General features: G+C 47.0%; 11 protein-coding genes across 11 annotated transcripts; 4 read left to right on the top strand and 7 right to left on the bottom strand.

Moving 5' to 3' along the window:
- Positions 1–239: 239 nt before the first annotated feature.
- I302_104508 (uncharacterized protein) lies at positions 240–979 on the bottom strand (the record flags this gene model as incomplete). The annotated part of the gene is made up of 4 exons (XM_019189863.1): positions 240–349; positions 418–663; positions 719–808; positions 862–979. The coding sequence occupies 4 exons, from the start codon at positions 977–979 to the stop codon at positions 240–242; spliced, it is 564 nt and encodes a 187-aa protein (XP_019049425.1).
- A 376-nt stretch (positions 980–1,355) lies between these two features.
- I302_104507 (uncharacterized protein) lies at positions 1,356–2,036 on the bottom strand (the record flags this gene model as incomplete). The annotated part of the gene is made up of 4 exons (XM_019189862.1): positions 1,356–1,435; positions 1,499–1,735; positions 1,804–1,887; positions 1,943–2,036. 4 exons carry the CDS (start codon positions 2,034–2,036, stop codon positions 1,356–1,358), a joined length of 495 nt encoding a protein of 164 aa, XP_019049424.1.
- A 482-nt stretch (positions 2,037–2,518) lies between these two features.
- I302_104506 (uncharacterized protein) lies at positions 2,519–2,866 on the bottom strand (the record flags this gene model as incomplete). Its single annotated transcript, XM_019189861.1, has 2 exons — positions 2,519–2,542; positions 2,624–2,866. 2 exons carry the CDS (start codon positions 2,864–2,866, stop codon positions 2,519–2,521), a joined length of 267 nt encoding a protein of 88 aa, XP_019049423.1.
- A 1,450-nt stretch (positions 2,867–4,316) lies between these two features.
- I302_104505 (uncharacterized protein) lies at positions 4,317–4,757 on the top strand (the record flags this gene model as incomplete). Its single annotated transcript, XM_019189860.1, has 3 exons — positions 4,317–4,424; positions 4,506–4,611; positions 4,681–4,757. The coding sequence occupies 3 exons, from the start codon at positions 4,317–4,319 to the stop codon at positions 4,755–4,757; spliced, it is 291 nt and encodes a 96-aa protein (XP_019049422.1).
- A 927-nt stretch (positions 4,758–5,684) lies between these two features.
- On the bottom strand, positions 5,685–7,072 carry I302_104504 (uncharacterized protein; the record flags this gene model as incomplete). The annotated part of the gene is made up of 7 exons (XM_019189859.1): positions 5,685–5,743; positions 5,812–5,880; positions 5,947–6,111; positions 6,199–6,291; positions 6,489–6,512; positions 6,580–6,807; positions 6,889–7,072. 7 exons carry the CDS (start codon positions 7,070–7,072, stop codon positions 5,685–5,687), a joined length of 822 nt encoding a protein of 273 aa, XP_019049421.1.
- Positions 7,073–7,745: 673 nt separating this feature from the next.
- I302_104503 (uncharacterized protein) lies at positions 7,746–9,972 on the bottom strand (the record flags this gene model as incomplete). The annotated part of the gene is made up of 2 exons (XM_019189858.1): positions 7,746–7,930; positions 8,067–9,972. The coding sequence occupies 2 exons, from the start codon at positions 9,970–9,972 to the stop codon at positions 7,746–7,748; spliced, it is 2,091 nt and encodes a 696-aa protein (XP_019049420.1).
- A 905-nt stretch (positions 9,973–10,877) lies between these two features.
- Positions 10,878–13,228, top strand: I302_104502 (ATP-dependent RNA helicase DBP9; the record flags this gene model as incomplete). Its single annotated transcript, XM_019189857.1, has 6 exons — positions 10,878–10,921; positions 10,991–11,213; positions 11,289–11,455; positions 11,524–11,797; positions 11,868–12,776; positions 12,938–13,228. 6 exons carry the CDS (start codon positions 10,878–10,880, stop codon positions 13,226–13,228), a joined length of 1,908 nt encoding a protein of 635 aa, XP_019049419.1.
- A 1,198-nt stretch (positions 13,229–14,426) lies between these two features.
- On the bottom strand, positions 14,427–15,495 carry I302_104501 (uncharacterized protein; the record flags this gene model as incomplete). The annotated part of the gene is made up of 4 exons (XM_019189856.1): positions 14,427–14,506; positions 14,577–15,134; positions 15,213–15,311; positions 15,396–15,495. 4 exons carry the CDS (start codon positions 15,493–15,495, stop codon positions 14,427–14,429), a joined length of 837 nt encoding a protein of 278 aa, XP_019049418.1.
- Positions 15,496–16,075: 580 nt separating this feature from the next.
- I302_104500 (uncharacterized protein) lies at positions 16,076–20,597 on the top strand (the record flags this gene model as incomplete). The annotated part of the gene is made up of 17 exons (XM_065869894.1): positions 16,076–16,112; positions 16,179–17,332; positions 17,419–17,550; positions 17,612–17,654; positions 17,714–17,733; positions 17,811–18,018; positions 18,104–18,302; positions 18,368–18,463; positions 18,562–18,688; positions 18,762–18,851; positions 18,961–19,245; positions 19,321–19,348; positions 19,414–19,502; positions 19,575–19,649; positions 19,720–19,726; positions 19,797–20,004; positions 20,090–20,597. 17 exons carry the CDS (start codon positions 16,076–16,078, stop codon positions 20,595–20,597), a joined length of 3,306 nt encoding a protein of 1,101 aa, XP_065725966.1.
- A 430-nt stretch (positions 20,598–21,027) lies between these two features.
- I302_104499 (uncharacterized protein) lies at positions 21,028–24,145 on the top strand (the record flags this gene model as incomplete). Its single annotated transcript, XM_019189854.1, has 14 exons — positions 21,028–21,050; positions 21,132–21,281; positions 21,359–21,796; positions 21,902–21,960; positions 22,032–22,203; positions 22,276–22,336; positions 22,406–22,518; positions 22,591–22,656; positions 22,722–22,930; positions 23,016–23,068; positions 23,127–23,304; positions 23,359–23,405; positions 23,477–23,784; positions 23,842–24,145. The coding sequence occupies 14 exons, from the start codon at positions 21,028–21,030 to the stop codon at positions 24,143–24,145; spliced, it is 2,181 nt and encodes a 726-aa protein (XP_019049416.1).
- Positions 24,146–24,408: 263 nt separating this feature from the next.
- Positions 24,409–26,950, bottom strand: I302_104498 (uncharacterized protein; the record flags this gene model as incomplete). The annotated part of the gene is made up of 15 exons (XM_065869893.1): positions 24,409–24,567; positions 24,629–24,697; positions 24,773–24,998; positions 25,081–25,144; positions 25,203–25,278; positions 25,340–25,431; positions 25,508–25,709; positions 25,770–25,779; positions 25,840–25,908; positions 25,975–26,181; positions 26,238–26,324; positions 26,389–26,591; positions 26,654–26,747; positions 26,805–26,877; positions 26,929–26,950. The coding sequence occupies 15 exons, from the start codon at positions 26,948–26,950 to the stop codon at positions 24,409–24,411; spliced, it is 1,653 nt and encodes a 550-aa protein (XP_065725965.1).
- Positions 26,951–26,993: the final 43 nt, after the last annotated feature.

The following is a 26,993-nucleotide window of genomic DNA, read 5'->3' as shown; positions in this document are numbered from 1 at the left end:
GATTCTCGGGGTCGCGCTCAGACCACCATCTACTCTATAGGGCTCTACTATCACTATCATCATGATCATGCGTCGGACTAATTGATACATTCGTTACAGGCTACAGCATTGCATGGCTTGACTTGAGAAAGATACAGTGTTTGGGGAAAGGCAGCCATGGGGGTCATGACGTTTCATCGATTAGTGAGATACAATTCATCAAATCTTCATCGCTTGATCACCAAAACATCTCGGTGATACTAAGCTAAACTGATCATCCCACCCATACACAAACACGATACCGAGACCGAAATGATCGTTATCTTCGCGTTGTCCGTGCTGATCCCCATTATCGATCTAGCTGGGAAAGCTACCAGCAATGGACGGATCAGCATCTCACAAAGGGAAACATCACAATCAACGCATACAGTGACTCACCACCACTCGTATTGTTTTTCCTCCGTCCCGCTGCACCTGCAGCCCCTGCTCCAGCTCCAACACCCGCTGCTCCTCCCGTACTAGATTTCGATCCCGATCCTGATGAAGAGGATTTACCACTACTTCCACTACTACTACTGCTGCTGCTGCTTCCACCCCCTCGTCCCCCGCCGGCAGAGGCTCTTCGACATATCTGCGAATCGGGCGATTCCGAATCCGATACTTCCTCATCAAGGGCTTCTGCATCTATGATATCGAGTCAGATGGTGTGTAATATGATAGATAGCCCGTTAAAACTCACCGCATATCGTCCATAATTCCTCTTCTTCCTCATCCTCATCTTCAGCTAGATACGCGCTCGATTCATCCGAGATGAGCACTCCAGAGTTATCTAACAGCGCCGTTTGTTAGCAACAACATAATTCACGTCATAAGCAGACTTACCATCCATCACCAGCTCATCGGAAGGTAAAACCATCCCCAGCTTCTCGGCAGGGAGGGCCAAAGCTCCGCCGAGCGATATCGTCAATCCTAACAGAAGGATACTAGTAATTCTTGTCATATTGTTCTAATATTTATAGCTCGGTTGTATGTGCAAAAGTATGTGCCAAAGATAAGATTATATGTACAGCTGCGGATCTCCGATCATGGCTTTCTGGATCAACTTATATAAACTATAAACTTTTGTTGGAATAATCGTCACGGAGTTGATTAACCGGAATGTATCATGATCATGACGCCCTGCCCTGCATGACGATCATGGTGTCGTCATCGCTTACGGCCGAGTGAGATTGGTGATGGCGGTGTAACCAGAACAAGAGATGCATGCAACGAGGATTGCAAGTCAAATATGCATGAATCAAGCGTGTATAGGCATATATCGTGTATCGTGCACAGTATCGTATATTTCATAGGCACATGATCATTCTCCTATCGTCTCACAGGGCGAGTGTCAGACCCAACAAAGCAGCTATACCGATCAGGAAATATGACATGGAATTTTCGTGATAGATAGCTGCTGAACGAATGAATCAGCATGAAAATGGAGTCGCAGCATTTCGATGCTATGAACTTAACTCACTATGAGCCGAAGATCTTGTGGAAGTAGAATTGGAAGCACCACTAGTCTTTGGTAATTTCACTTTCTTCTTCTTTCTAACTTCGATCTCCCTCTTGGCCATCCATTCATAATCTGCAGCAGCCATTCCGGTGTTGATCACCTCGGGAGCAGTGGTGATGGTAGGTACTTTAGCAAGTACCACCCAGGCTTTATCGAGGAGCACAGGGGTGCTCGAGATCTCTGGATGAGAGCTCGTAGCTGCACTCAACATAAGGCCAATGGCATATCAGGGTGCTGCCTTAAATTTGCACTGAAGCACCACTTACCACAATACAAGCTAGTAGTGTGCTCTCCCTGTCCTGGTCCGAGTTGATTGTGAGGATCGATAGTCTCTGCGGGACCTGCTATGCCTGTTAGCAGCTATTGCATTAGCGACGACCTTTTCATTGACGAGACGGGACTTACCTCGTCTGTTTTCAGCTGATTGCAGACCCGGAGCAGAGGCCACGCACGAGAGCGTCACCACGAGAAGGGTCACAGCAAATGTCGAGCTTAGCATTTTCGTGTCACGGGGAGTATGAGTATGACAGATGAGAGAAGGGGTCATCCAGATTCCTGCGCTTTTATGGGCAATTGTCCTTTCGTATATTCTTGGGCACACTAGAAATAGTGCACTTTATGTACGTCATGTGCAGCTTTATCAACCTTGTTAATATCTCTTATTAATATCTCTACTGAATGGGAAGGATGATAGTAGAGTGCGACAAGTGGTGCCTCACATTCAGCATCCAGTTGGAATGCTCAGCTTTATGAGATCACAGCATCCCCTTCATGGTGTTGATTCCAGCGTGCGGACAGGAGGATCGTATTCGGATGGGTGAATTGTAAGATCCGATATGACATACATGGTGTCTCATACAACTATTCTACAACTGACATGTGTGTCCGATATCTTCTTGTCCTGGTCTATTCTTTTACATCATACTTGGGCCATGCGGGCAGATAAGAGGGAGTTAAATTATGGAGTGGGGGTGAAAAGAATCACGAGTGTATATTATCGGTCGTCTATGCAAGCATGTATATCAGCTCCGCAATTTCTCGTCGCAACACGGGAGTCCGAGTCACAATGATGAGCTAACAACTCACAAGTAAGACCATATTCCAAGGAGCGAACGTTCCAGCAATATCCCCATCTCTACCATAAGGCGCGACTACCATTTGCCAATACCTTGTGAAAAAGTAGGTGTTCGAGCTGTAGATGTTGAACCCATTCCTGAATATTGGGATGGGTTTTGGTTTGATGGACTGTTCTGGGACCACGTCACTACGAGCGTTACGGCTGTCCAGAGGAGTATACCGTTTGTGTGGATGAAGGGCGGCATCGTTCATTAGGATTGTGATTGCGGTGTCCCAGGTGGGTTCGATACAGTGGGGACTCGTGAGTGATTTTTGGTTTCTTTCAGTTGTAGAAAAAAGTTCAACTTTGAACAATGGAGATCTAATGCTTTAAGCTTTGTAGACACGATACCAGATCCACACAGATTAAATGAGCATCTGTCTATGCATACTGTAGCATCCTTTCCGGGTCAAATCGTTTTGAAGATGAATCATCTGACGAGTTATGGATATAGGTCATGTTACCGTTTTGGTCCGGCTAACTGTAGTGAGCGGAGCAGGTGGAGTAGTGCGTAGTTGATTGGGTTGACTGATAAAGGAATGTCAAGTCAAAAGCTATGGCGAAACTCGGAAAACGTTATTTAGCAGCGACATTTCCCGTAATCGGACATATATACCAAATACATCTCATATGCTTAAATCCTGATTGGGCAACAAGGCTTCGGAATGTTGAGGGAGGTGCAGTCTCTCTCAGACTTTGGTGGAAACCAATTGTATAGCGCAGTGCTATCTTATTATTGGGGTGTTTCCCACTCCAACAAACATAGCGTACTGAATATTCACTTGGCATGTCACCTTGCAAGTTGGAAACCGCATTCAGGAATACGAGGATGGAAGGATGATCAGGGGAGACTTAAGGGTGTAACACAAATTCCGGACGATCTTCCTCCCAAGCCCCTCTGCTGTGCTGTTCGGAATGTGCAGCACTGGTCCAACACCTTCCGAGTTGTTGGAAAGGGAGGGACAATCTCTTTTCTTATCTTTATGTGATGAATGAGGACCAATCCGATTCTTTCCTATTCTAAAGCTACCACCTCTGTCCGGTAAAAACGTGGCAAAGTCCGAGATATCCCTGAGATATTAAGGTTAACCGGTTCATTCCGTAAAAACATCGCAACTCGACCGCAATCTTCGGCTCAGGCTTTCTAACGCTTGTACGTTCTGTGCCACGACATAGTCTGTTTTACGTGCGAATACCGGAACTGGGAAATGAGGGACAAAACCAAACATTGATCTGCGAGTTTTTCCTTTTTCCTTAAACCGTTCTCACGGTGGCATCCCATAGCTCAATCGATGGTGTGGTGCACGGTATGCAGTGCTTGGGTACATACCAAGAGAAAGGAAAGAATGTTGGGTGATGTGATCGTTGAGATCCGGGGTAAGGAGATATTAGACCAACCGTTGGCGTCCGAATCCGATATCACTCCTATTAACTCGTACTAAGTTGATTGTGATGTTGGAGATCAGTTGAGTGATTGATGCGATATCCAGCGAGATGATATGGGTCAGAGAAAGGTATATAAATCCCCTTTTGGGAGGTCGAAGTTGAACTTTCTTTTCTCCATCATCACAACCAACCAACAAACAACAAAGCCTCTCTACCAAACAAACCAAACCAACTACTTCTTATTCTTACGAATAACAAACAACAACACCAATAACAATGTTCGCTCGATCAGCTCTCAGAACCACCGCCATGGCTTCCAGATCAATGGTCGCTAGACAACAAATGGCACGACGATCCTACACTGTCCCAACGTACGACCAACAAGTGAGTCTTTCTCCCACTTTCACTGCCACTCGAAACATAGCTTCGGACAATCGCTGACCTGATCTTCTTCTCACTCATTAGATAAAAGCCTTCTTCAAGGCTAGGCCAGTACCGGTTGATGTCTACCCCATCCTCGCCATCACAGTTATGATGTGCTCCTACGCCTCTTACATGCTTACAAAGCACAGTGAGTTCCCTCCTCTTCCCGAAATCCTACGGAACAACCTCGCTGACATTCCTCATCTTTTCCTCATAGTCAAGGAAGACCACGATCACGTACGATGGGGACCTGGTATGGGAGGTGTAAAATTTCAACTCCCAGGATCCCAATAGATCCCCCATCCCATTCATTGGACGACTCGGGTTGGGCCTGCCTCGAACTCATAATAGCATAGATTCCACTTTTCTCAGTCATGATCTCATTTCCTCTTCGGTTTCCTTCTGATTGTTGTGCTCTAGTTGTTCTTCTCTCATCTTTAATATCGTTGGCCACGATTGTATAATTTATTTCGGATAGATAGATAACGAATAAATAGGAAAAGTGACAATCAGATCTATAATCTGATTGATTATGCAAAAGACTTTTTCATCATAACCCCGGCTGCACGAATATGAACACTGCAACCTCAACACTGAACATCGACCACTCACCATACAGGAAAGCTCTTACAACCGTCATTTTACAGCTTCGTATCGCTTCTCGATGCCTATCCGACACGGTCCCTCTCCCGAACAACAACTGGATGACTGATCAATTGAAGCCCTCTCAATCTTTCAACATCTGTTCGATCCTTGTGCCTATGCGGATTCAGCTGCCACAACTAGGGGTGTCGATCTCACTACCGACAAGACAACAGCATCTTTGGGCTCGACGGCATGTCGTCGCATCTGGACAGATCTCCCTCTCGATGCTACAGACACTTCATGTTGCGAATCGCTCAATCCAGTACACATTCGCAATACCTACATCGTCAAGACTTAATCATTGCACAAAGCGATTTCGCCTTATCCTCATCCTTCGTCCTACTCTCCTATAAACGTAGAATCATGAGCGTTGAAGCGGGTCAGTCAGACCTGGAAGTGAAGATCAAAGGTAGTCAGAGAAAGAGAAGATAAGCAGAGGATTGGGTTTGTGAAATAGTGAGTTTGATTGATTATGGTACCAACCATTATATCGTACCACAGCAAATCTCACCACGACCGTCCTCCTATCCCTTCTCATTCCATGAAGTTGGAAATCCCGTTTTCATCTCTCTTATCTCAATCCGGGACGGAACCCTTGGCGTTCGCTCTCTCCATTCTCTTGCTCCAATCGTGTTCTGGTGGTCAGAATGAGCAGCCCATGTCAAAATGAAAGTCACTTAGCAGGACTTGGACAGGGACTCACGGCTGTTTATGAAGTTCTCAAGATCGTTTACCTCGTCGTCAACAATATCACGTTCGCCTTGTTGGTGTTCTGATTGGTCGTGCCACTTCATTGTCAGCTTACGAGTCACTCAACAGGGCCGGAAGGGAAACGCACGACGACCGTGGATCCACTTATCCAGATCGTCTATCTCGTGATCGGGGATGTCGGTGTTCCAATCATTCCTAGCCAAGTTCCTGGCTGAACTGGTCTCTGCTCCTGCTTCTGCTCTGGCTTCTCGTTTGGACCAATGAACGAAGACGTCCTCTCGTTTCTCATCATCTAAATCCGAATCGGCGTCAGTATAGATATTTCAGGTACCATGCAACACAGTACCACAAGGAGGCTGAATGAATAGGGACAGCTCACCCAAATTTCTCAGACAGCTAGCACAAACTCCCCTTTCACCCTCCTTCATCTTGTTCACCACATGAAAAGCGGGAGTCTGATATTCGACTCCGACTACTCAGATCGGTCAATATGAAATTCACGGTCAACAGACGGGGTTTGATCGATGCTCACTGATATCTCGTTTCATGCAGGTCAAACACGAATTTTTCTCGGATCGAACATCAAAAGCTGGAGTTTGATCTTGGGTTCCTCTCCCTCTTCAGCTGACCATCCCTTCTCCTGCATAGCTTGGCTTTGGATGTACTCACTGGTTTCTTCGCTCACAACGTCAACTGCATAAATCGATCAACTGTGTAAGTCAGCTCACCACGGTCGTCGAGCTAGAAAAGGGGGACAGACCAGTGATAAATCCCTTCTTCACATTCGTCTCCACAGCATCATCCCTCTTCCTACCTTCAAATTCAGCTTCAGCTTCCACCTCCCAATCCCATCCACGCGTTTCCCATTCACTATCTGCCGGAAGATCGACAGAGAGTCTCTGATCTGGTGAGGTAGTATCGACCGATCCCATACTACCGTAAAAGCTGGAATCTCCATAGGCGAATACCCCTCCATCCGTAGCTCGGTCTACAGTATGGCGAATCGGAATCTGATCAGTGATCCAGGCAGGGGCGATTTTCAGGCAAAGAAGAACCGTGGTTCATTCACCTTCAACAATGTCCGAACGGGTCCATACTATATCACCTTCGACTTTGGCGGTGTCTCTCCTATCAAGTAAGGTTGATCTACTAAGTTGGAGTTGGTAGTTCTTGGTGTTCGCTTCAAGGGATGGGATTGGGATGGAATGGACGACCAGGGTGTATAGGATTAAAAAACAGAGTTGGACTTTCATCTTGTGATATGCACTGTTAAGTTGGAGTATGAGAAAAATGGTGCGAGTGAATTGAAAATGGAGATAGAGACTGTTATGGTAAGAGGAGGAAGTTTCATGGATGATTCTTGACATGCACCTATAAAATACTGTACTATATGATGCACCGCTGATCCGGCTGCCAAGACCACCATGACCGTTCAGATGAGATCTGTGTGTTGTTGCACTGCCAGCTACCACGCTACCTTTGTGGGTCCTTCGGTCTATAGCACGAGGTCTAGCCATGTCTTGAACCCTCCATCTATAAGGCTTAGTAGGAAGCATACTGTACGACTCTCTACGAAATTATGTCTCCAATCCAGGCTCCAAGATGCATCATAATCAACCATAAAACTTTTGCACGACATAACCTGACGTATCATACTTGATCGATCAAAAGCACATGAAATGCATGCAGTATCAAATTTCAAAAGATGAACATACTATCTACTCTATATAACCTGATGATCCACCACGACCAGCGTGTTTCTCTAACTATCTCCCCCATTTTGGCCGAACCGATTTCACAAGTACAGAACTATTCTATCTGTCCAAGAAAGGCAAGTCTTCCGAATCCGATATTACAAATGAACATGTGCAATTCTGTGTTTTCCTCCTGTTCCTCTTTCTACTACAATGTGACTCGCACGCTGTGTTAATCCAACCATTCCCATTCCAGATCCGAGTTGTAGGCTCCCCCATTGATCCATCCAGCCATCACTCCCATATCCCAATTATTATTGGTCAGCGCGCCGTATGCGCCGGTAGTGAGATCGAGGGATCGCTTAGAACAGCCTGGACATCGGTCTGCTACTTGTGCTACGATCGAATTACCGCCCCCTAAGAGTTCAGTGCTTTATGTCAGCGTACATCTGAGAGGACAGGGCCAAAAGCCATTCAGAACAGACAGTATACATAGATCGAGATCGATTAGGAAGTGGGAGGGTTCGCAGAGTAATGTCAAGGATGTACTTACAAGACAATTTCATATGATGTCCACAAATAGGATTATTATTAGGGTTCAGCCCATTGTACCCCGGCCAATTATCGAACAACTCCGCCGAGACAGCTACGATATAATCCGAAGGCTGATTATACCATCCACAAGCTCCCAGACCAGTCTCAAAATATGTTCCCCACCCGTAGAATGGTCCATCTCCGTCCAGATCCTTGGATACGGCTGTGGATGCTGAGGATGTCGCGGATGGTGCAGCGGAGGAGGTGCTGGTTGCTTTGGTGATTGATGAAGCCGCCTTACTGGTACTGGACCCTGCTTTGCTGGTGCTGCTCGCTGCTTTGCTGGTAGACGAAGCTGCCTTGCTGGTACTACTTGCGGCTCTACTAATACTGCTGGAAGTGGGTGCCTTGCTAGTGGACGAGGCAGCTTTACTAGTACTGCTGGAAGTGGGTGCTTTGCTAGTGGACGAAGCTGCTTTGCTAGTTGATGAAGCCTCTTTACTAGTGGAGCTTGCAGCTTTACTGGTGGAACTTGCAGCTTTACTGGTTGATGACGCAGCCTTACTAGTGGAGCTTGCAGCTTTACTGGTAGAACTAGCCGCCTTGCTCGTACCCGTACTTGAAGCCTTAACAGCACTACTACTCGTTCCCGGTCGACTCGAAGTGACACCTCCCGAACTCGTCTTAATCAAACTTGCACTACTGCTCGCTGCTTTAGATGCGGAGGAAGTAATGGAAGTTGACGGTTTGGAAGTGGCCGAAGTGGTCGATCGGGATGTGGTGGAAGAGGTCTTGGCTGGGGTAGTGGATGAAGTAGCTTTGGAAGTGGAAGAGGAGGCTTTGGAAGTAGAAGAAGCAGCTTTAGAGGTAGATGAAGAAGCTTTAGTGGTAGATGTCGAGGAGGAGGGCTTGGGAGTCGACGAAGCGGCTTTGGAGGTGGATGATGAACCCTTGGAGGTAGAAGTAGAAGAGGAGGGTTTGACTGAAGTGCCGGAAGAGGAGCTAGATTTGGCAGTCGAGGAAGCCGAAGCAGACTTGCTAGCTGACGATGATGTCTTTGGACCCAACTCGAGAGTAGCTTTTGCAGAACCGGCAGGAGCAGAGGATGCTTTAGATGCTGAAGCTGAAGCTGATGCTGATTTGACGGTGCTTGAGCTAGCTGCGCTGGATTTGATTGCGCTTGAAGTGAAAGAAGAGGAAGATCCTTTGGAAGCTGAGGCAGAAGCTTTCGAAGCTGAAGCCGACGCAGAAGACGCCTTGGACGCAGAAGCTGAGGCTGAAACCGAAGAGGCTTTTGAAGCGGAGACTGAGGAAGAGACTTTCGAAGCCGAGACTGAAGCTGAAGAGGAAACTTTCGAGGCGGACGCCGAAGCGGAAGAAGAAACTTTGGAAGTTGATGCTGATCCTGAGGCTGACGCGGAAGAGGTCTTCGATACAGCGGAAGAAGTTTTCGAAGCAGATGCTGAATTACTTTTCGAAGTTGACGAAGAGACCGGAGCAGACGAAGATCTGTTGATGGAAGATGTTGCGGAAGAGGAATAGGAAGATGAGGGTGAAGTTGATGTGATCACGCTGGTGGTGACTGTGACGGTAACGGTGTTAGGTGAACATGTACCAGTTGATACGGCCCGTTTTCTCCTTTTCACCACCTTTTTTATCACATTTCTTTTCTCTTTGAGACTGCTCTTATCTAGCTCCACTTCCACTTCCTGTCTCTCTGATCCAGCAGATCTAGGATGCTTGAGCTTGTTGAGACCCATGAACCATTTCGCATTATGTCTAGTCTCCAGATTCCTACCGTTATTCTCTGGGGCAAGTTGAGTCGAGTCTCCGGGTGGTAAGAAGGGGTTGTAAGGTTTTGATTCGGGGGTGGCTTGGGCTGTAGCCAGCAGAGGGAGGAGGGAGACGAGCGAGAGGAACTTCATCTTGTTTGAAAAGTATTAGGGGTTATGTCGAAGTTTGAAGGTGTGAGTGTGATTGGCGATTCCGACCTGCGGTTGTTGAATGAATGAACAAAGATTGTATTATAAACTATTGTGAGGTGTGTCGGTGTAAAAGAAGGTGAGTGTCGCTACCGGAGCGTGGGGGAGGATGTTGAGGTGAGGAGGGATTAGAGGTTGGTCGCTGTATTATAAAACGAGATTAAAGCAATAAGATGAATGAATGACAAGGTAAGATGTAAAGAGAGAATATTTTGTTATTATTAGCATATGCATTAGTGGTTTGCCATCCATCCCAACTCGACCCGACGCAATCGATCTTCAGGTCAAGTTCCTTAGTTTACCAATAAACTTTTGTATCTATCATGTCGGACATGACAAACATACCGCCATGTAACATCTTACGCGTTAAACATAAACACATCAGTAAGGTTATATCATTTCGTGGATATTGGATCGCGAGTACTTGGCGAACTTTGCCTCTTCCAGTAATGTTGGAACAGTGACGCTTTGATTGTCCTCGAGGAGTGGGTGGTTAGTCGCTGGGATCAAGCAAGAGTATGAGGATCGCATTGCTACAGTGGATGACACGTCGAAGGCAATTGTGAAGATAGGTAGGTGGTAGGAAGGAAGAATTAGAACAACGCGCGAGAGAAGGGCTAGGTCAGAGCTGGTTGAGTTATGCCTGCCATCTCTGAGGGCAAGCTTACGTAATACACCTTGTTTCATATAGTCACGTGATATCAAAGATTTCCTGCGAATGACCATTCTGGACAGGCTGAATTTTATTGACAACCTATTCAACAGAGCATCATCTACATACTACTCTGTATAATCCTATAGACATACACATAGATAGCAGACAAGAATCAGTCCGGATTCACCTCATCATGTCTTCCTCAAAGTCTGCTCAGCCAGCCGATGCCCTCCTGGAGTCAGTAGCTTTCTACTTCTTCCTACCCACCAAGAGTCCGCTGACCTGTGATCCCATATGAACGAGCAGTAACGAACTATCATTCTCCGAACCTCCCTTCTCCACCCAGCTCGATCCCCGTATATTAGCAGCCTTAGCGGATCTCAAGTTCGCTCATCCAACTCTGGTGCAAGCCAAGGCTATCCCATTACTTCTAGATGGGAAAGATGTTCTCGCTAGAGCAAGGACAGGAAGTGGTAAAACTGCTGCTTATGTCGTTCCTGCCATTCAAAGGATATTAGAGGCCAAGGCCGTGAGTCAATCCAGCTCTCCACTTCTCTTTTTGTTGCAGTCGATGACATAAAGCTAATGTGTTCCGCTCATGCAGAGTCTCTCTCCCGCTTCACCTGAATATCAAACCACCCGAGTCATCTTCCTTGTACCCACCAAAGAGTTAGCTCTACAAGTATCCACCTTCGTTAAGAGCTCTACGAAGTACTGCGAAGGCTTGGTAGGTTGCGTGAACGTTGCAGCTGGCGGTGCAAGTGTACAGCGGTAAGCTGGAGCTATCGAATCAATTCAGCGATATCGAATCTGCTAATGGTATCTATCTTGTCACATAGTGTTCTACTAAACGATAATCCCGATATCATCATCTCGACCCCAACCAAGCTCTTATCACTCCTCCAATCCAAATCCATCTCGCTCGCTCAGCTGTGTTTCCTAGCTATTGACGAGGCGGATCTACTGCTTTCTTATGGGTTTAAAGATGACCTGACTAGGATCATGGATCCCACTTCTGGTTGGATACCTCGTCTAGGTGTTCAGGGGTGTCTGATGAGTGCCACGCTGAGTGAGGATATCGATGGAGTCAAAGGTCTAGTCCTGAGGAATCCAGTATGTCTAACTGAGCTATCCGATCATGGAAGGTGGAGTCTAGCTGATAGGACGTTGATTGTCATCGTAGGCAATCTTGACCCTATCCGAACCAGCTACTTCCTCATCCCTCCTCACGCAGCATTACACCATGACCTCCGAACGTGATAAGTTCCTTCTCATCTACGTTCTGCTCAAGCTCAAGTTGATAAGAGGGAAATCGATCATCTTTGTCAACGACGTAGAAAGAGGGTACAGAGTGAAATTATTCTTAGAGCAGTTCGGGGTGAAATGTTGTGTGGTGAATAGTGAATTGCCCTTGTCGAGTCGATATCACGTTGTGGAAGAGTTCAATAGAGGGGTGTATGACGTGATTGTAGCTACGGATGAGGGGACTGGAGCAGATGCGCAGGAACCTGTCGAGGGAGAGGAGGACGAAGAAGAAGAAGAAGTAACTGAGGATCAGGAAGAGGAGGAAGCAGAGGGAGAGGAGAGTAAAAACGCAGAAGCTGGACCATCCTCTTCGAAACGAGCCCGAGCATCTTCACCACCAAAAGCAACATCCGGTCCGGGTAAACGACGTAAGATCGATTCGACATCCTCCCTTGCGCGAGGAATAGACTTCACCGCCGCCTCGTCCGTCATCAACTTCGATCTCCCGCCCACCTCCACATCATATATGCACAGGATCGGTCGAACTGCCCGAGCGGGTCATTCGGGCTTGTCTCTGTCTTTCGTTGTACCTAGAGAGAAGTGGGGGAAAGATAGGAACGTATCTGTGAAATCTGCTGAGAAGGATGAGATTGTTTGGGAGAAGATAAAAGATCGTGTGAAGAGGGATAGTGGGTCTGAGATCAAGGAGTGGGATTGGAATAGGAAGGAGATAGAGGGGTTCAGGTATAGGATGGAGGATGCGTTGAAGTCTGTCACGGGGAAGAGAGTGCAGGAAGCTAGGAGGGAGGAGGTTAAGAGGGAGTTGTTGAATAGTGAGAAGTTGAAGGTGAGTGATGTTTCGTACCTTTATGTTACAGGTCTACGTCATCCCTTCTTCATCTTGGGTACCCTCTTTGCGATGGAAGGAGATATCTAACTTATATTAGTCAAATCTCTGTTCGATGTTGGTTGTACAAGACATGTGCTAATTCACTTGCTCGACTCCAGGCCCACTTCGCAGCCAACCCCTTGGATCTCTCTTATCTCCGACACGACACCCCCCTCCATCCAGCAAGACAACAAACCCACCTCAAACATGTGCCCAACTACTTGATGCCTAAGATAGCAGCCCTGCCAACAGGTACAGGAGACGTGTCGGACGGTGCGCATATTGGTTATTCGAAACGTGGTAGAGGTGGTGGTGGTGGGTTCAGGGGACGTGGTGGTGCTGGTGGAAGGGGTGGGAGGGGTGGAAGAGGTGGAGGGAAGAAGGTTGATCCGCTTAAATTCAAGGGATAGATTACTGTATGTACCAGGATCGATATGACATACTGTGGTTGCATGTATAGTGGACTCTACACTATGATAGTACGATTCAATCTGTTATCATGCTACTATAGTACATCCTTGTTTTACTTTGTACTGATAGTGATGGTGTATTGACTGATCAAGTAATCCTCGATATCACTCATAAATTGTCAGGAAAGCTACTACAATTCACAAGGAGAACCCCTAAACTCACAAATTAAGCGGATCTACTCGAAAGATCGATACCAGTCGTTGTGTTGCTGTCCAAGCCGACAAGCTGGGGCAGATACACCCTTCCATACTCATCTTGAGAACTATTCGAGTCTGATCCAACGTCTCTTTGAGCTTCACGCCAGGGAGGTAGATCGTCTTTTGGTCCCAAGGCCGGGGGAGTGATTCATGGTTGAGCGAGTCGTTTGAGGTGGGCTTTGAAATGATGTCGACGATGGTGATTGGGGATATGTGGATGAGCCAGGGCGAAGGAGGGGATGGCGGAGAGAAGGAGGAGGAGGAGGGTGAGGGAAGGGAGGGAGGGGATCATGAGGGTGCTGGTCGCGTTGAGATATGTTGGAGTTGGTTGTGAGGGGTCGAGCTGTAGTCTGCGCTTTGCAGAATTTTTATGTTCGTTTTATGTATATCTATTCCCGTTTAGGTTGGGTGGGTAATTACTTTTGATTCTGCTTTTCTAGGAATTGCGGATGTAGTTTCTTTGATCGTATCTGTTCAAGTAGGGGTTTATACTCATACACTTTGTCCTAACTTGTTGCCCTGCGCTTTCACGATAGGTTATGGTAGAGATAAAGGATGGTTCATATGATGCAACCATTCGAAGTAACATGTTGTAACAGGTTCGAGGAGATGTTCCCCAAAGGATAGGGTCGCTTCGAACGTGTAAGATGGATACAGTACTTTTTGCTCCAAGTTTACCATTAGTATGTCTGGACTTTGACTTTTCAGGTTAGCACGGTATGGAGAATCTCGAGCTGAGTTAATGATTATACATGAAACATGAGTTCGGATACAGTACAAATATATACAATATCAATCTATCGTGGTCCATTTCGATTTGGAATGTTATAGCCATGATGATGCAAACGATACAACGGGTGAACCAATACGAACGAATATGGGCTTCCTCTTTATACAACTCGACCCTATCGTCGGTAGGATCGTACATCAACTCGTGGAACTACAAGGAAAAGTACACCACAACCATCGTAGTAACTCCGACTGACCATCTGATTGCATTCGGAATACTCCTCGAAGCACCTGTAAACCGAAAAATCCATCATCTTCAGCTCCTTTCGTTTCACTCAATACGTATCAATTGAACACTCACCACTTCTCCTCGAGGTTGTAGCGGGATTAGCCACGATCGCGCTACTCGCCACGCCCGCGACACTGGTCGCGGCTGCAGACCCAGCCGGAGCAGGGCTCGCCGTGCCGGTGGACCTTCCAGCGGTAGTCTGACCAGATCCTCCATTAGTGTTGGAACCGGATCCACTATTACTACCTGATCCGCTACCGGATGACCCATCAGAATCACCATCAGTGTCGGTTCCGCTATTCGCGCCTGTGCCTGGTCGATTACTACCATTCCTACTTGAGCTGGAACCGCTGGAACCGGAAGTACCGCCTCGTGAACCGCTTGAGCTCGAGCCTGAGGTTGAGCCGGAACTCGAAGAAGAGGATCCACCTCGACCACCGCTACTTGAGCTTGAAGATGAGGATGATGAGGAGCCGCCGGATGGTCTTTTGCATATTCGCTGGATGGTGAGCTCTTGGTCTGGATGCTTGGAGACGTGTTTGGCTGAATCAGGGAGCTCCGAAGGATCATGTTTCTGAAGACTGGGTAGTACATCGTGGAGCTCGGTAGTGGGATCATGCAGGATGTTTTCTGTGTATGAGCATGGATAAGTCAGGCTGTCATCCTATCTTGACTTCTGAGAACAGCTAGTTAAAGGCAGAAACTTACCGCATAGATCATATGCTCCTTCTTCTTCTTCCTCTGCTTGGTAGTCTCCTAAGGCGATATCGTCTCCATATCGAGTGGGAAGGTCTTCCGAGGATAATGCTGTAAAGGTAAAGATGAGCTATGAGCTATAATGATGATACCCAAACAAGGACGTCTTACATGTCATTGGAGATTGGAGCTCACCTAACTCATCTATTGTTCCTTGTGCGATTATAGGCGAACCCAGCACCTCTCTTGCGACGACCAGAACCAACGAAGCCCGGAGGAGATGTGTGTATAGCATTATTGCGGAAGGGCGATAGTGCTCGAATGAAGAGGAACTCGATGGATGCAGAGAGAAGGAGAGAGTTGAGGGAGCATAGAGCGGTGAGGGGTTATGGTCTATTTATATATCATGCTATTATATATCTTATCTAACATGTCATATGTCATGCGGTGCAGATCAATTCATTTCAAACCTGCGGATCACTTGTTACGAATAAGGTTACTGTCCGGCTATTCATCTGCATGATCATCTTCCGATATCATATCTCAGTGAGATCCACTCTCATCCTCCGTGCCTGTCTCGGCACAGCCCCGTGAAGGACGCTATCTACATCAACCCTGTCCCCTGATGATGATAATCTTATTCATAACACCCATTTAAATCTCCACCGGCCATATCCCCCAAGTGTAAAAATAGATAGAGTAGTACGTAATGACTTTTGCGGGGTGAGAAGCTAAGCTCATGCAACAACAAATGATGATGGACTACTTACTGATACTAGTACATCCAACATCATCATAGTCATATTCATATTCATATTCCTATTCACATCAATCAATGCCCATACGATTGTCGATCTCACACCCCTAGCTCGAGGATGTCAGCCGCACCAGAAGAACCCAAGAAGAAGCGTCGTAAGTGAACATTACCATCTAGAGCACTCGGTATATGGTTGAGCATCAACTGATAACCATAACCAGGCCAGAACGTAGCATGCAGCTGCTGCAAATTACGCCGAATCAAATGCGACCTATCGGATCTCCTAAACTCTCTTCCCACCTCATCGTCTTCACCTCTACCCTCACTCAGTGAATTGGTAGAGAAACACCCAGAAGTGGGATGTACGAACTGCAAGAAGAAGGGTTTGAAATGCGATACGCAGGGCATAAGGGAGCCTACCAGACCGAACAAGGGTGGGAAGAGGATCGAGGAAGCCAAGAGGAAGTTTGGTCAGGATGAGGAGCGAGATCATGAGATCAACAAAAGAGATCAGAATAGTGGGATACCGGACAGTCAGACGGTGGGACAGGATGAAACGCAAATACAAATGCCTTTTGATCCATTGGAAGTATTCAGCAATCATTCCATCATTCCATCTTCATCTCAAGTACTCCCTTCCTCGAATGAACCTCACATAATACCTCTGCAAGACCCTGGTTCGTTCACATTCTTCGATCCCACCGTCCTTCAGACCTTCGACCCTTCTCCTGACCCACCTGATCCCCCTGTACACCTACAACCACCTACCACCATCGTCCCCCAGGGACCGCAAACGCCTGGTCCGCCCAGCAACTTCCAAGAAGCAGCATCGATATGGCAACAGTTCGCCAACAACAGGAAAGAAGCGATGTACCTCGTTCGCACTACCGGTTTAACACCCGGTGCTGATGGTGTACAGCTCAGTGTGGAGGATGAAGATCTCATGGGGGGTCTGCAAAGTAGAGTGTCAGATTATATGGCCGACTTGCATTCCCCATTGTCAGGGGTGACTCAAGGGTTCTCAGATAGTAGTCTCCTGGGCCAATTCACACCTGCAACCTCGAGCACAGCTGGTCCTGTAATGGGAATGGGATCTGATCATTATGATTTGGATACGGATCTCATGTTTGGTTTAGGAGATAAGCGTAAAAGGGGTAGATCCCCTCATGACAGTGGTCTTGGAAATCGAAAGATGGTGTTGCTCTCTTCGAACCCATGGAAGCTGTATTCGGATATTCCACAATCACAATTACAGATGGTGTCTTGGGGTAGGAGAGAAGCGGTAGGCGAACAATTGGCGGATAGGGCTCTGGGAATGGCATTGAGTAATCATCTGGTGAAAGTTTTCTTTGAGGCTGTTCATCTATCTTATCCAGTGAGTGATCGGTTTTACAGATAGAACTATATCACGGTACTCATGCCAGGACGATCAATGAGTTGAGCTGATATGCTTTGATTCAGGCAATAAGTCCTGAAGTGTTCTACCTAGAATGGATGAAGGCTGGTCAGAGATCTGACAGAATGACTCCTGCTCAGGAAGCACTGTGCTCCGTCATAGAGGCTTGGGGTGCTAGGTACTCTGATTCTCCGGTTGTGAGTCGCTCACCTCATTCCCGGATTACGCATACAGACGGTTTGCTGATGGAAAGTATAGATTTTGGGAATGGATGAAGCCAAAGCGCATGCTGCTCCTAAAGGTGAGTGCTTCTTCACTTATCGATCATTGGACTTTGCGCTAATAATTTGGTAATTTTAGTCATAAAAGCAGATGGTACCGTACGTTTGCCTTTGGCCCCTTCCGCGGCCAAGATGTGACAATGCTTTGAGCTGATGTCGTACTGCCCTGTCTGCAGTTCACACCCGGCACTCGAGCAAGGACGCATTGGGGAATAGCCCGTCGTGGAGCTTGTAAAGCTCTGCTGGTCCGCGCTAAACGTATGATAGATGATCATGGGCTATTCAGAAGACCCAGTATCACGGGTGTTCAAGCTTTGACATTGTATAATCAGTTGATGCACATGACAGATGAGAAGCTGTTGGAGAAGGACTATTGGCTTCAGAGTGAGTCCAAAAGTCTTTACTAACCCAGCTATGATATCGAGCATTGTAAGGATAGCAGTGAATGCTGACTCTCGAAATGACATAGATCATATGACTCATTCCACAATCATAGAACAGATGCGGCTTCTGGGCTTGATGTGGGATACCGACGTACCCATCGTTCCTGATGATACCGAAACCTCCATTAGCACTTCGCAATTACAGATGAAACAACGTAGGCTGTTCTGGACGCATATGATTGGGGATGCTTTCTTCTCCGCATCCATCGGGGCATTACCTAAAATGTATGTCATCTTGAATCATGCCTTTGATGCCTTGGACGAGGCTAATATTCATGCGATGGACATAGGTCTCAAGAGGATGTTGACGCTGCTGGAGAATGGGTGGAAACGGTTCAGGATCGATTACCCCATTCGTCTTTCAAGCTGTTATCCTTCTTCCTGCTGTGGGTTATGATTGTTCATCTTCTTCTGGGTCATTTTCTACAGCGCAGGCGGACGCATTCAAGCCAGAAGCTGATTCCCATTGACGGTTCCATTATAGGCTATACCATCGACTAGGTCTAGCAGGACGTGAAGTAGCAATTCACGTTGCTTATCCACAGAGAAAGAAAGGCGCAGCAGATGTAGGCAAGATTTGTATGACCATCAGGAAGGTCTGGAAAGATGTCGTTAGTATCTGCTCGACAAGATCCCTCAGTAGGCAGTAGCTGAGCTAACGAATGAATGTGTCCTTGTGCACAGAGAGAAGTCAGCAGAGACATGAATGTTAAAGTGACGGAGTATCTTCAGGCGTGTCGTAAAGAGGACTTGATGGGATTTTCACCTTTGAACGTGAGTCCTTTATGCCTCCTCCAGACCATGTTTCCCACATTTTGACTCCGAATTCCCACCACACCATACTGTCTTTGAAGATGTACTGATCCAAGGTTAATCGATATAGTTTCTCGCAAATCTAAGACTATCCTGTCCATTCCTACTTTTAGTGATCCACCAACTGATCCGAGACCAACTTGAATTTTGGAAGAATTTCCATTCCCATTCCCATTCCAGTTCGGCATTTATTGATACTCCTTCGGACGGTGCTTCCTCCACATCGTCCGCTTCGTCCAGAGCTGGACGGGGCAACACGCCGGCTTTGAAGAACATAGAACTGCTCGAGAGGTTGAATAAGGAGAGTGTCGACGGGCTGCTTTTTAGCTGCAGAGGTCAGATAGCGATGCTCAAGGTGAGTAGATGATGTTCCTTCCGCGATTGCGCGAGAGTGGGAAGCAAGCAGGCTAAGATCTGGATGGCGCGGTAGTCAATCCTTCCGACTGGTGTCATACAATGTAAGCTATCTCAGACACTTTATGAAGAATTCCTTTAGGATGAGAGCTGACTGTGGTTGTGATAGCTGCGTCCATCCTTCTGAGGGTCCTGCTCATTACAGCGCAATTGCTAGCTGAAGTACCGACGAATGAACAGGGATATCCAAATAACACTGTCAGTAACGTCCTACGCATCTGCATCCTGATGATGCTGTCTTGTTGAATTTGCTGATGTCTTGTCTGACAGCCCGGCGGGTACGGCTGGACATGGGAAGCGAAACAAAGGGAGATTGATGTCTGTTTGGACGCGTTGCATCAGGTTGTGAGTTTTAGTGTGTTCTTTTTGCCAATCTGACGTAGGATGTATGCTGATCGCTAATTGACATTGACAGGGATGGGGTATGTTTTCTCTTCTACATCCGTTGTTGACTCTCGGGATTCAAAGCTGATGAGAATGAACGTTGTACAGCTTGGGCGGACGTGGCAGAAGTGTGCGATACCGTCGCACTCACCATGGAACGCATGACTCCCTCACCTGAGCAGATCTCCACTTGGAAGGCTAACCAGCCGCAGAATAATGACAATGGATACAAGGAGGGGATAGCAAAGATGAAAGAGGCTGATGCGCAGGCGAGCGAAAAGGCCGTTAATGCTGTATTGGTATTTTGGCCACCTGTGTGAGTTTGTCTATCCCGCTTTCTTCTATGATGATACAGGTCCAACCATTCAGTGTGGATGCTTATGTGTTCTGTAATGGCGCAGCTCGATTCCCAACTTGATTGAACATGCTCTAATGAAGAACCCAAAACTGCTGGATCAGGGTATACCAATAATGGCTAATCAGTTTCAACAACCGAGATACGATATCAGCTCGATGGTGCGGGCTCAACATGGAAGCACTATGATGTCTAGCTGGGAGGGAAAGGTGGATGATATACCTCAGGCTAATCAGCAGGTTCCCCACGAAATTAACATACAACACACTACCTCGGCTTCGGATCAAGTATCTATGTCTGCTCCATTCATCCATGCGCACTTTGATCAGTCGCAGGGACAGCCTTCTTCTGCTGCGCTGGGACTCGACTCATTACTTGATATGGGTATGATGGATGATAACTCAGTGGGGGAGGGGCAAGGAAATGGATGGATTAAAGAGACGCAACAGCCAGAGCAGTTGGATATAGATGCGTTCTTGAGGGAATTGGGTATACCGCAGGGAACGGTGATGAATGATTCGGGTCTGGGTGTAGGCGGGGAAGATGGTTTGTAGACCTGTAGTGAAGACAATCGGTAGTCAAGCATGTTGAGGGATGTATTTTGATCTTCCCGATCGATAGTTTAATCGTAATCATGATCACGCTGTATGCATAAATCAGATTGGGAGGTGTGGTTCCGACCGCGATCGGGTATTGTCGACACTAATGCAGGTCATCTCCGAAACTATGTTACCTTTCCTTCGCTGTCCCATCCTTTGCTTCCGGTCGGTTGATCCGATCACAACTCATTGCTTGCTCTGAAGAGCAGAGGCGACTCTGAGAATCAACTCGACGCCTCGTCATATAAATATATTTTGCACCACACCTCACTATACATAGGAGGTCCATCCAATTCAATCCAATCTACCGAACGAGCGAAGTCTTTTAAGAGCGAAACGATATGTCAGATCAGTGACGGACGGACGAAGGGACGTTTGGTAAATCATGCCTCCAATCAGAGAACCATCGTGAGTGAATCCATTCTAGACTGCTCTGATACTGATATGGTAGAGATGATTACTGATTATTGCTCGTACGCGTACGCGTAGAGCCTGTCTGAGATGTAGACAGCGCAAGATCAAATGTCTCGGGCCGACCGTGCAGACCCCCGAGGGAAGGGGGAGCTGCGAGAATTGTTATAAGAAGGAGGCGAGGTGTGAATTCGTTCCTCACAGGAGGGGCAGGAAGGTGGGAACCAAGTAGGTTCACACCCAGACCTCTACTTTACAATATGGAAGGTGTCTGAGATATACTGATGGGGTATAACCATAATCAGACTATCGGAAGATGTGAAAGCATCACTGAAAGAGAAATACGCCTTGATGCATCCTCCCAAAGCACAACGACCACCTTCGCCCCGAACACCTCATCATTCAGATAGAGTACAACACCCAGCTAGCAGGGTTCGAACCGATGATAACCCATATAGATCTACGGTCCACCAGGTGCTACCTACCTCCTCAATCAGGGTAAACTACGACCATACCCCCTCCAACAACTATACTCACCCAAACGGCAGTAATAGTGCAAACAACAATAATCATGATATCGGCCCGTCAGTCAGCAAGATATCCTCCATATCTAGGTTATTCACCATCAAGAAACCTCAGGATATGAACAAGAGGAACGCGGGTGGTGGGTTCTCGCTGTTCAGGGAGGATCCGATCACTTGCGGGTATATTGATGAGGCCACTGGGAGGAGGTTGTTCGATCTGTGAGTGGATTCTTGGCTTATCCCGTTCTGTTATGAATCAACTCGGTACGCGTTATGGCCTCATGGATGCAAGGTGATGTTGACTGATCAATGCTCCCAAAACAGGTTCATCGATAAATTGGCATTTAGAGTGTTCATCTTTGATCCGGATTTGCATACGTATGGTGGGTCGCATGCGCACATACTCCTTGTCCAGTGACCATTTCACTAACGTACCTTGTTACACTCATTGCAGAATACGTCCAAAGCACCTCCAACTTCCTTTTCTGCGTGATGCTAGCGATAGCGGCCAAGTTTGATCAATCGATAAGTAGGATCACACATAAGAAATGCTTGGCTCTGGCCAAAGATCAAATGTTGAGGGTTTTCGCGGATAATATAGAGAGTGAGGAAACTGTACAAGCTCTGTAAGCTGACTACTCTAAAGGTTAAGTCGGTAGCTTGATAGGAGGATAGCTAAGATATCACATCGCCGTTAGATACGTCCTAACAGAGTACAGGGAGGCTGAAGATGAGAATAGTTATATACTTTTGGGTATGGTAAGTGATTTCTCAGCAGTGCTCAGCCTGCCCTCAACGCTTATTGCCTTTCTAACTTAATGGTCGTAGGCGTGTCGTATCGCAGTGGACCTGGACCTGGCTAGTCCAAGACCAGACTATAACGAGAGGCAGAATAGGAACAGACAGCGTATATGGCTGGTCATCTTCGCAGCTGATAGGCGGTGAGTTTCCCCTGCGCCATGGAAATGAAATCAGAAGCGATCGACTGACTCAGGGCCTTGCGGTCACGATAGGTATAACTATTGTGGACAAACTGCAAAACCATGTATGATGCCTGAGAGCGCTCTCAGTCGAAATGCGTGAGTTACATCGGCTTGGTAGGCAACCCCTTGGACTGAAATTGGCCTAATTTCTGTACTCGTAGATCCAAGTTCATCGAGTCGCCCCTCTGTCTCGTACCGGACTATAGACTTGCAGGAAATGTGGAATTGAGGCGGATGCTAGCAGCACATATAGAAGCGATAGATAGGGATAATGAACTGTCTCAGGGATCCTACTCGTTAGATGTTGGAGCGGAGTATCGGGAGATGGAGAAAGAGGCGGATGAGTGGACGAAAGATCAGGTAGCTAGTGGTAAGTCCGGGTGTCTATCAGATATCGCTTCAACCAGATTGCCATCGTGTAAATAAATGACTAACTTGGTATTGTCGGCTTTCAGAACCGGAAATGTTGATCCATGCTCATTTGTCTGCCTTGCATGCTAAAGTCATTGTGAGTGACACTCACAACCCCCTACAGAGACATTATCAACTAAATTCGTTGGCTGTAGATTGCACATCGATGGGTACAGAGATTATTCCGATCCACTGACTCACCGAACGGATCAAGGTCTGATGACAATCACGAAGCAGACAGGAGAGAAGCTTTGAGTGTCTGTATCAACGGCTCATTGGGTATATTGAGCGTGATGTTGCAATTATCGGATGATACTCTTCGATACGCCTGTGGTGGGTCCTAGATCACATATCTTTAACACTGTGTAAGCTGACAGGTACCATTAGATTCAAAGCATCTTTACTTTGCATATGCTTCCTTCTTCTTACACAAGGTGAGCCGAGCCATTCTTCCATAGTTCATGCTTATCGATCTTTCAAAAATTGATCGAGTCTGGTTCTCCAGATCTTCGACACCAATATCGCATCGGTCATGCTAGACAAGCAATACATAACGTATTTCATCAATTTGTTTGAGCGATGTGCCGAACGACTGGAGCAAGTTACGGTATCTCCGACGCTCACCGGTGCTTACCATGCTGCTTTCTTGCGAGGTTTGATGGATATCTGTAATCGGGTTTTACAGAATACCAACTCATCAGGTGAAGAACCTGTATCCAGGAGATCATCCGTTGGACCGGATCAAGACGTCCTTACGCAATTACAACAGCAGCAGCAGCAGCATCACATCGAAACAGCTACGACCGATCCTACGTAAGTCAAATTTACCTTTCCCTGCACCATCTCCTTGCGCTGATACTTCCTCACTAGGCAAATACAGCAACCGTTGTACCACCCAGATGGAACGACTGATCTTTCAATGCCCATCGAATCGTCATTATACAACAGCGCCTTCGATCTCGGGTCTGGCCTAGATATCACCGACTTTTCGATACCCACCATCGGAAATATGATACTGGATCCCATAAATACTGAAGATCTGACGAATCTCGACATATCGTGGAACGATTGGTGGCCGTTCGATAATCAGTCATGGGCGGGAAATAGTAATGGATTCCCGCAATTTGGGGAGGGGGATAATCAGGATTGGCAGGGGTCTATTCAGGCTTCGTGAATGCCTTTGATGATTGAGAAGATTTGGGAGTGTGCGGAAAGGCCCATCAGCACGGAGTATCATAATCTTAAGAACATATCTGCTTTTTACTTTCAGGACTGGAATTGACATAATAATTAGAGGAACATCTTCGGACTTGATCAGAAATGCAGATATGGGGGCTTGGTTGTATATCGGGAACAACTCGTTGGATAAGAAAATAATGTATACATGTAACAGGTGTCTAATGGGATATCAAGCCAAATCATCCCGGATTCATCAATCTACTCCCTATCTTCCATGATGGCTGATACCTTCTCGAGGTATCCCCACTTCCTATCCTCTTCAATTAGGATGGAACCCCCATGTTTCGAGCTGAGCACTTTGACTTCTTCCCATTTGGTGGTACCGAAATTCATAGGTCTCCAATTAACGAAGTTGGCCTAGATCATATCCGTCAACATGTCTTCTGCATCTGGGACGTAGGAGTAAAAGATGACTCACATAGTCTGTTATCCACTCTTTCATCAATTTCTCTTCCTTTGGTGTAGGCCCATGCATGATGGAGAAGTTCTAAAGCGTATAAATACAGATTCAGTAAAAGCTCATTCGCTGGATTGATGACCGGTAGGGTTTTACTGCACTCACGTGGATGGGTCTATCCATCGCGTGGGTAACACCAAACTTCTTAGGCGAGAAATCAACCACCACCTGCGGTACCCATCCTACGATATATCGATTGACATTCTCGAGCGGGACACCTGCCTCTCTCAGTTGACGGGCGAACGATCGACTGGGCGCTCGGACCTGACAATCCGATGCGATGTCGCCGAATACCTTGGCGTACTCGTTGATCTCTGGATCTGGGTCAGGGCTTTGGAGGACGTACCGAACCTCGTCAGCTTACTTTCGTTTATTGGGTGGAGGAGGAAGGGCCCAGGGAATACAGTACTTACTGGGCGTAGGGCTCTTTGATCTTTTGATGAAGGTATAGATCAATCATCTTCTCTGCGACGGGTTCTGTGGTAATAACTACTGTCAGTCGAGTCCTCGAGTTATCTCGTAGGAAATCGTTCACTGGTATAATACTGTACACAGGCTTTACGAATCGAGTTCTCATCTGAGAAATCGAATGTTGACCGATACAGCGTTTCCTATAGGGTACATAGCCATTAGCAGAATGACCCTTGTTTTGCCAAATATAATTGGACTGACCTCATCCATACATTCGCCCATGTACACAGCCATACCCCGCTTCTTGAACTCTTCTGCGACTTTCCCGTCGTACAGCCATGTCTTGCTCGAAGCTAAAGCAGGGCAGGACATGAGCCGATGATGGGATCAGCACCGAGTGGCAGAGATGTAGCCTTAGACCTCACTTACGGAAGAAGACACCATCCTGAACTTGCCTAAAGGTATACTGCTCGATAGTCATGACCTTCTCCATCAAGACTTCGGCGGATACCTGACGCAACCTTGCCAATTTCTCGGGACCGGATAACGTGAGTGGGATGGACAGGGCCGTGAGGAGCTGTTCGAACTGTTCTTGGACTTCTGATAATTGTTTGGGTAGACATGGGATGGCCTATTGGCAGGTTAAGCTAATTAGTTAGAATTTCGACTGGACTCGGGCTACATAGCTTACATTGGAGATCCTACGTATTAGGAATTACCATCAGTAAAGAGCGTTCTTGTCGGATAGATCATGAACTCACATGATAGCACGTTGGAAAAGGCCGCCTTCGGTCGGCTTAGCCAGCAGAGTATCGTGTACCAGGTGAGCACTAAGGTCAGAATGCAAATACAAATGAGTGGCGGTCTTGCTATAGTTTGTCATGAACGTGACTTACTGAGTAGCATATGATCCAGCTGATCGACCACCCAGCACGACCTTCTGAGGGTTACCTCCAAGCTTGGTGATGTTCTTGTGCACCCATTCGAGACATGCTCGTTGATCCCATAATCCGTAATTTCCGACCGAGCCATCGCCTGATTCTTCCAGAAGTTCCTTGGAAGCCAGGAAACCCAGAGCACCCAATCGATAGCCCACGGAGATACTACAATACTCATCAGTACAGAGCGAATGGAAATTTGAGGGACAGAGAAGACCTACAAAATACAGTTCAGACCACCTGTGGTAATCAGTTCTGTAGGGTCCATTTTGGGATCGATACTGGGATCACCAATTTGGAACCAGCCGCTGTTGGTAACAACCATTAATTAGCGAACAAGTCCCTTGTAGACTCGCTGAGGATGCCACTTACCCATGAAGCCACACATAAGTCGAGAATCCACTTTCAGGAGCAGGTCCAGATGGTAACCAGATATTCATCCTCAGACAATCCTCATCAAAGGGGAAGGTCTTCTTGCCCTCTCCCGCAGTTTCGGCTACCGGTAGAGAGGTGTAATTGGGCTGAGGGCATGGTCGACCGAATTTGGTAGCGTTGAAGGGTGTTTCACCTTCGGACTAAAAAGGGGACGTAGGATCAGACATGCCAAATCAAATGAGAGGTCATTAAGTCTACGTACATAGCAATAGTCCTCCGGGAGAGCTCGGGGTCGTTTCCATCTGTACTCTCCTGTAGGAGGTAGGGCGTATGGAACATTGAGGAATCTCTTGACTCTGTTCATGGGCAGATTTCAGTCTGCCGCCTTGTCTGGTTCACAGCCGTTCACTCACCTTCCATCAATAAGAACCCCCTCGAGCTTCCCCAAGTTGCCAAGGTCGGCAGAGGTGGTACCGTAGGTGTAGTCTGCGGCGCCGTCAGCAAGCTTTCATTCCTCGAATCAGTCCAGTCACTCACTGCCAGAAAGAACGTTTCCCATCTTGCTATATATCTATGTCTAAGTATATACACTCGAGAAACAT

Source organism: Kwoniella bestiolae, chromosome 2, assembly GCF_000512585.2.
Source record: "Kwoniella bestiolae CBS 10118 chromosome 2, complete sequence".
Classification (NCBI taxonomy): domain Eukaryota; kingdom Fungi; phylum Basidiomycota; class Tremellomycetes; order Tremellales; family Cryptococcaceae; genus Kwoniella; species Kwoniella bestiolae.
The sequence above is the reverse complement of the archived record's forward strand: the minus strand, read 5'-3'. Positions and strand labels throughout refer to the sequence as shown.